At 41.8% G+C, this 8007-nt stretch overlaps 2 protein-coding genes across 3 annotated transcripts in view; one reads left to right on the top strand and one right to left on the bottom strand.

Annotated features, from left to right (window-relative positions):
• Window positions 1-634: 634 nt before the first annotated feature.
• Window positions 635-6107, top strand: dnaja (DnaJ heat shock protein family (Hsp40) member A). Its single transcript, XM_077595612.1, has 8 exons — window positions 635-813; window positions 1184-1332; window positions 1934-2108; window positions 2184-2288; window positions 3420-3647; window positions 3730-3960; window positions 4049-4149; window positions 4962-6107. The coding sequence occupies exons 2-8, from the start codon at window positions 1201-1203 to the stop codon at window positions 5178-5180; spliced, it is 1191 nt and encodes a 396-aa protein (XP_077451738.1). The 5' UTR covers window positions 635-813; window positions 1184-1200; the 3' UTR covers window positions 5181-6107.
• The window catches only part of LOC144070986 (small ribosomal subunit protein eS27-like), a 3198-nt gene continuing 1293 nt past the window's right edge, over window positions 6103-8007 (bottom strand). Inside the window, exons 2-4 of one of the 2 annotated variants that reach the window (XM_077595615.1) lie at window positions 7282-7390; window positions 7104-7214; window positions 6103-6268 (exon numbers count right to left, since the gene is read on the bottom strand). In XM_077595615.1, coding sequence (XP_077451741.1) covers window positions 6240-6268; window positions 7104-7214; window positions 7282-7390 — 249 coding nt within the window. In that variant the 3' untranslated portion in view covers window positions 6103-6239. Of the gene's footprint in view, window positions 6269-7103; window positions 7215-7281; window positions 7400-8007 lie in introns of those variants that run through there. The other variant, XM_077595614.1, reaches the window with a different exon arrangement.

The following is an 8007-nucleotide window of genomic DNA, read 5'->3' on the forward strand; positions in this document are numbered from 1 at the left end:
TTATTTCTTTCCACTTTCTTAAAAAAAGCAACATTGATCTGATCCGACATTATGAATACGTAGGTCCTTTTTTAATTTTTTATTTGACTATTCTTAAATTAATTCTCCCTATGAAATTTAAAATTGATGAGAAAATAGTCCTGTTTAGTAAAATGAATTGGGAATAGGACACAACTGTACCATTTACAGAAGGATACTCCTCGTCGCTAATGACTAATCAATTAAAATGTTCATATTTAACTCGCATTTCAACAACTGCCGTTTTATTTTGAAAGGAAAAATGTTGCATTAGTTTTGATGACGATTTTAGTTTCCCGATTTAAAACGCGCTGTTGTTTTTCTGTATGCTCTAATGTGAGTACAATTTTAACTTTATAAAGATAAAAAGTGGTTTTGAAAGCTTATATTTTTGCGGGAGCAGAAAACATTTTTACCAGCACTAATTATTTTAAGAAACGGCCATTTTTGCCAATGACGAATTACACAAGTCAGGTAAAGAGCGACACTTGAAGATACTACTCTACTCAAACACTAAAGAAAAAAATGTATTTCGTCAGTGAAAAACCCAACTAGCATGACAAAATTATCTCTGAATTGTAAATGTTTGTCTTTTGTTATTGTGTAGTACGTATATGTCACTTCCGGGTACTTCCGGGTTTCCGTACCGGACAGAGTGTGGCCCACCCTACTCGTTCTCTCTAGAAAGTTCCACGCCGAAAAACAGCCCCGAGGACCAGGCGACAGCTTCCTAGAAACCGGCTTCACTTCTCACCGACCACCACGTCCACCCCGGAGAGGACAATTAAACCAAAAGTAAGTGAACCGAGCCCGAGACGACGTTTTACCATATTACCGTCAATAACAACTCTCATTATTTGAGTTAGCACAGTGTCACTACACGAGTAAAGCTAACGCACGTGATAACCGACAACGACCACATTTTAAAAAGAATATGGGAATGCTAAACACCAATTTCTGGAATTTTTTTTCTTTAAAAATAATCTTAATATCAGTGCGGTAATGTAGTGTCAATGGCATATGGTTTTTTTTCTGTCTCAACCGGTTTAGCTTCCCGAACCGCTTGGTTTGCACAATGAATGGTGTTGTATCGTTAGCATGGCGACCACTCAACAATATCTTCTTCTCCAGATGACTTATTGTTAACCAATCTCTACTCTTTTAGGATTAAAAAGACTCATCATGGTTCGTGAAACTGGCTACTACGACCTTCTTGGTGTGGACCCCAAAGCGTCTGCCGACGAAATAAAGAAAGCCTACAGGAAATTAGCCTTGAAATATCACCCGGACAAGAACCCTAATGAGGGCGAGAAGGTGAGCACAGCTAATTTTAGACATTTTTCCCCCTTAACTACTTTTTCCTCTTGCCGACTGCGGGGTGTTGGAAATGCTCTCATGTTACATGCAATGGAATGATTTAGTAGCTCCTCTTTCTAGGTGTACTTGTTAGCTAGCTCTATGATACAGTTTGAAATATTAGCATGATGTCATCCAAAAAGCCCATTTTAAGGGGCTTTAAAAGATGCTTATTTTGTTTGTTTATATTCATTCATTGAGCTGGTGGCAAATTAGACGTCTATATTGTTGTTAACTGCCATTAAAATGGTTCCTCCCAAAGAAAAGTAGCTTTTTGAGTAAACAAACACTGACTTTAATGTTTTTTTAATGACCCCACAAGTGTTTATGAAGAAAAAATGTAGTGTTTCATTCCTAAAATCCTGTCTTATCCTTTCTGTCATCACAAATAAGATAAAATGTACACAGACCGGCCGTCCGCAGATGGCAACATCAATATTTCCGGCTAGTAACTGAGGGTTTTAAAAAATATATATATATTTTTTGTGGTGTGCGGTAAAATAGGACGAAAAAGCACAGCAACCTAATTTATTTATTTATTTTTTCCCCCCTCACACAGTTCAAACTCATCTCCCAAGCATACGACGTTCTCTCGGATTCCAAAAAGCGAGATCTGTATGACCAAGGTGGCGAACAAGCCATTAAAGAAGGCGGCATGGGCGGAGGCTCCTCCCCCATGGACATTTTCAACATGTTCTTCGGAGGTGGAGGAAGGATGCACAGAGAGAGGCGAGGTCAGTTCTTACCCAAGACTACCGCGTACGAAAACCCATCTACAAGAATAAAACCCCAAACGCATTTGTTTCTAGGAAAGAACATTGTTCACCAGCTGAGCGTGACGCTGGAGGACATGTACAATGGCACTACGCGGAAGCTGGCTCTTCAGAAGAACATCATATGTGAAAAGTGCGAAGGTAGGTCAGAAGAACGTCACATTTGTGACGGCTTCGGGGAGTTCCTTCGGCACCTCACTCATATTTGATGCGCGTTCTCCATCCGTCATCCAGCGTTTGTTTGTGATAGGTTTATCATTAATACACTTTAATCAAAACCGGGGGGGACATCATTAACATACCGTATTTTCACGACTATATGGCGCATCGCATTTAAAGGCGCAGTGTCAGTAACGAGTGCTATTTCTGTATTTTAAACACACAAAGGACGCACTGTTTTTTTTAGACGCATATGTTATATATTATATATGAATATCTAACCGCAATAGCACTGGCTACCGGAAGCAGCCCGAGACTTTTTCCGGTTTCCGGTGCGCAGTGACTGCTGGGATATATAGTCCTTGCACGCTACACCCACACGCTAAAAACATGTTTTTAAAAAGGCAACGGAAGGAAAACTGAGTTCGGTTGTACTTTATTTAGCCATTTTACAACTTACTCACGTCATCATCACACACAAATCCATCATAGTCCTCATTTTCTGTGTCTGAATTGAACAATTGTCCAAACGAGTCATCGAAAACGCTGAGTTTTATACGTTCGTCCAGGCGGCCACAATCCATTCGCCAATATTAGCTAGCTGGTAGCTAACATAACTTTTCCAACGGTGCTTTCCATGCTTTGTCAAGCTGTATTGATGAGCGGCAAAGGGAAATGAATCATTGATTTTTACTATCATTTGGACAACGCTGGCGGCGGGCCGGGTTAAAAATCCTAACGGGCCGTATATGGCCCGCGGGCGGAGGTTGAAAAACTTGTACACACACCATCCGGGGGCGGGGCGAGCGCGCGAATCCCGTTTTGGCTAAACCTCCGTTCGGCGGAATGTCCATTCGGCGACCTGTCCGTCTGTCAAATGTCCGTCGGCGAACCGTCTTTAGGCAAATCATCCGGTCACGGTTATACACGAAAGAGATGCAAAAAAAGACAGTGCCATGGCCACCTGGCTTGGTCGCATCACGAAATTTTGATCGCATCACGGGCGAATTATTCGATCGAAATTTCCGTCGTAAGACGAGAATATTGTATGGCGAGGTATGACTGTAGTAACATCCCAGAATAAACCCAACAGTTTGTTTGTCGGCGTTTCAGGTTACGGTGGGAAGAAAGGTTCCTTGGAAAAATGCTCCACCTGCAAAGGAAGAGGAATGCAGATCAAAGTGCAGCAGATCGGCCCAGGCATGATTCAGCAGATTCAGAGCATGTGCGCCGATTGCCACGGCCAGGGCGAGTCCTTCAGCTCCAAGGACCGTTGCAAAATCTGCAATGGGCACAAAGTGGAACGCAAGAAGCAAATTCTTGAAGTCCACATCGATAAAGGTAGACCGGACCGAACGGTCGTGGCCCGGCCGGTCCGCTGCAAACGACGGCACCGATTTATTCATCCATTTTTTGATTCCAGGCATGAGAGACGGTCAGAAGATCACATTTCACGGGGAAGGAGACCAAGAACCGGAGCTGGAGCCCGGCGACGTCATCATCGTGCTGGACCAGAAGGAGCACGGCGCTTTCAAACGGATCGACGACAACCTCACCATGACCATGAGTATCAAACTGGTAGAAGCCCTGTGCGGGTTCAAAAAGGTCATCAATACCCTGGATGACAGAACGCTCCTTATCAGTTCCCTACCAGGTGAGCCCCAGGCCTGGTCTCGCGTCCACACCAACGATGGACGCCTAAAACCGTCCGTCATTGAGGTGGTCTTTTTGCCCCCCTGTAGGTGAAGTCATAAAGAACAAGGACATGAAAGTGATACAGAGCGAAGGCATGCCGGTTTACCGGAGCCCTTATGAAAAGGGACAACTTTTTATCCAATTTCAGGTGAGTCACATCGTACTCGTGATTTAAGACTAAAAAAAATCTTGTTAAAAGTTGAAGCTGGATGTGAAAATTCATGTCGACCAATTAGCATTTTGAAGTCAACATTATTCAGCTAATTAATTTGAATACTACAGACCAGGGGTCGGGAACCTTTTTGACGAAGAGAGCCACAAACAATTCATATTTTCAAATGTTATTCCTTGTGAGCCATACTACGATTTTAAAAGTCAAAATACATACCGTATTTTCACGACTATAAGGCGCACTTAAAAGTCTTACATTTTCTCCAAAATAGACAGGGCGCCTTATAATCCAGTGTGCTTTATATATGGGAAAAAAATTAAAATGTGTCATTCATTGAGGGTGCGCCTTATAGTCGTGAAAATACGGTACATGTGAACGAGTGCCTTTTCAATTTTTTTTTTTTTTGTAATTTCACCACTTTTAAAGTGGAAAAACTGAATATTTTTTAAAAGATTCTTATGCTGTTGCTAATCAATGAGGGTGCATTCCAGAAGAGTCTACTGCAAAAAAAAAAGATTAAAGCAAAAAAAATGAAGATTAAAGCAGTTCTAAATGTAACATATCAGTTCTGTCAACAGCGATTTCCATATTTTAGCTCACAGGTTAGCAAAGAGCCAGATGCACCCATCAAAAGAGCCACATGTGGCTCCCGAGCCATAGGTTCCCTACCCCGGAGTTAAATGTTCACTTGAATGAAGTCAATGGGAGTTTTTTTTTTCTCAGCGTAAGCATCCATCAGTTTGAAATTGTGTCCATAAATGATAAACACGGTCCGTATTTTTTGACAGGTGGAGTTTCCAGAAAAGCACTGGCTTCCGGAGCATCTGATGTTCCAGCTGGAGAGGTTGCTCCCCCCCAGGGAGGACGTGCTCATCATCGACGACATGGAGGAAGTGGAGCTCTGCGAGGTAGACGAGCGCTCCAAGCAGCGCAACTACGGCGGCGAAGCTTACGACGAAGACGAGGAAGGGGGTCCCCGAGGTGGGGTGCAGTGTCAGACGCAGTAAACGCTAGACTGCCACGCCCATGTCCAGGTATTTTCATTTTTATTTCCCCCCCACCGTGTTTCAACCGACAACCAGTGAGTACCCAGCCTTCTTTTTAGTTTCTTCTAAGAATCGTTGAGATGGACACATGACTTGACAGCCAAGTGGTGCAGTTCAGTTTTTTTTTTTAAATGGTCATTTGTTTCACAGTTCATTCCATGCAAAAAAAAATTTTTTAGATCAGATTGGAGGACAAAAATATATTAAATTCTATTGTGTAGTCCCCCGAAACCTTTGTTTTAAATTATTGTTTACCTCAAGATGCCAAAGTGTCCTGATGTGTGTTAATGTGACAAACAGAGGGCACTGTTGCAACCTGCTGATGTTGAATGTGACCCAAAGGGGACGAGGAAGAATGAATTTGTTTTTTAAATGAACAACACAGCACAGCTGCACGGTCATCAGCATGAATCTGTGTATTAAAATCCGTTTTACGCGCTTGAAATGCCTAACCACTAGTGACCAATCGGCTACTTCTCCAATGATAGTGGTTCACTGGTTGTCTTTCTCTATAAAGTTTTTTGGGGTTGTTTCTTTGCATCTTTTCTGTCCATTTTATTTTCGTAATTTAAAACAGCTTTATGAATATTTTCCAACATAGCATACTTGTTATTACAAAAACAGCCAACAGGTGGCTTTCCTCTTTTTGACTATAGAAATGTGCTGAATGAACTGCACCACTTGATTAACATTATTCAACAAATGTAAGGTTTGTGTGTTCTATTTAAAAAAAACGACGTACCTGTTTGCTGGTATTTTCTATGTTAACACTTTTATGGATTATTGTTCAGAAGTTAATAGGACTACTCTTATGCTTTCTGTGAAGGTCATTTCAACCATGGCAAAAAAAAAAAGGATTTCTCAATAAAAGTCCTCCGTGTGCTTCAATTGTTCCCGCTTGCTTTTATTTTTTATTGACTTGCAAATTAAAATCAGGCATATTGGATAGCAAGATTATAAAATCACAAAAATTAATGTTGAACCGGGGATTTCACAACACATATTGAGCGACATTCCTTTTTAATGCTGCTTCCTCCTGAAAGAACAACCTAGAAAGGAAACAGAAATAAAGAACAGGGTTAGGTCCCACCGGTGTTATCTTAACCCAGACATGGGCAAACTACGGCCCGCGGGCCACATACGGCCCGGCCGACATTGTCCAAATTATAGTAAAAATCAATTAACTCACTCATTTCCCTGCAATATCCTCGCTTCCCCGATAGATGGCGCACTCGTCTAGTAAAAGTATGTAAATGTGTGTGGGAGCTACTTGAGAATACTGACACATTTCTGAACATTTAACTTTTACTGTGGACATCCTGACACATGAACGAGCTGAATGTGAAGCTACAAGAGAAAAAACAGTTTGTGCATGAAATGCAAGCAAACCTTCCGCCTTCAAAACCAAACTGGTTTGATTTTTCAAGCAAATATCAGACAAGTCATTTGCTCATTTCCCCACACTGGTTGCGTTAAAAGAGGCCCTCGCATGTGAAAAAATACAGAAAATCATTTAACTTTTACTGTGGACATCCTGACACACATGAATGAGCTGAATGTGAAGCTACAAGAGAAAAAACAGTTTGTGCATGAAATGCAAGCTACATATGTGTGTGAACAGACCTTTAGTCTGATGAAAACCAAGAAGCACCCCATAAATCCCAGATGAGTGATGAGTATGTTCATACTTGAGTCCTTTTTTTCTGTTTATGTTTCATATGTACTCTTAACGGATGCAGTTTTTTTTTATGCATCGTATCTTGTGCTGACCCGGCCCGTCTGTCAAATTTTTAAAGTCAATGTGGCCCCCGGGCCGAAAAGTTTGCCTGACCCTGTCTTAACCGCATGGCATTGTATTAATAATAATATTAATAATAATGTAACCTTCTGTGAGTCTGGCCTTTCCTCCTTTAGGCTGGCACAACACGGTGGAGCATCCCACGCACAAAACCACGGTTTGTGCGTGACTGAACACCGTGGTGATCTTGTAGCAGCCTGAAAAAAAGCACTCCAATCAATACATTTCCTGATTGGCACCATCTTTTAAGTCCACTCTGCTTACCTGGGCATTTTACATCCATAAAATAGGAGTTTGGACTCTGGACAAGTCTTTTCTTTTTGTGTTGTCGTCGTTCAAGTTCAATGGTTGGGTGAAGGAGGTCCCTGGCTAACTGAAACATACGGGGCACAGGAAGTTAGAACCGGAATTAGTCAGAGTGGAATGTACGTCTATTGGCGTCCATTCCACAGACATGCTTGGATGTCAAGAGGGGTTAATTCGTGGGGACGCCATTTTAATTGAAGCGTATACATGTCAACGGACTTGAGTGTAGATGTCAATTCCAATTGACTAGGTACCATTACATGATACATGATCGATTGGTCGCCCGGAAGGTTATTGATAATGACCATTTAAATCGTTGCTCAAATTCGCTAAATACAAACTGTGAATGACTATTTAGTCATACTTAATGCCCTAGTAGTTATTAGGCTAGAGAAAAGCTCCAAATTTCCCTGACATTTATTGTTTTTTGTTGGAAAACTTGTTAAGACCCTGTCTGAACTAACGTAGCTTCTTAAAAGGGACAACGCATGTACATCCAAACTCTTATACACTCACACGTGGGCTCAGTGAAACTGCTCAGGGCCATTGTTGCCTTTTATTCATGCGTAGACCGTGTTGTTTTACCTTGTTTTGTCGCCGGTCTTTTGGTCGCCCGTTGTCGCGGTCCGGGCGACCAAAAGACCGGCGACCAATCGACCGCACACACCATTACATAGATATTAA

This window comes from Stigmatopora argus, chromosome 3 (genome assembly GCF_051989625.1).
Source record: "Stigmatopora argus isolate UIUO_Sarg chromosome 3, RoL_Sarg_1.0, whole genome shotgun sequence".
NCBI classification, from domain to species: domain Eukaryota; kingdom Metazoa; phylum Chordata; class Actinopteri; order Syngnathiformes; family Syngnathidae; genus Stigmatopora; species Stigmatopora argus.

What these genes read in the sequence shown, in the direction of transcription:
- dnaja (XM_077595612.1), top strand. Translation starts at nt 1,201, where the DNA reads ATGGTTCGTGAAACTGGCTACTACGACCTTCTTGGTGTGGACCCCAAA. An exon ending in GATGCACAGAGAGAGGCGAG is followed by an intron (nt 2,109 to 2,183) that starts GTCAGTTCTTAC and finishes ATTTGTTTCTAG; the next exon opens with GAAAGAACATTGTTCACCAG. An exon ending in CATATGTGAAAAGTGCGAAG is followed by an intron (nt 2,289 to 3,419) that starts GTAGGTCAGAAG and finishes TCGGCGTTTCAG; the next exon opens with GTTACGGTGGGAAGAAAGGT.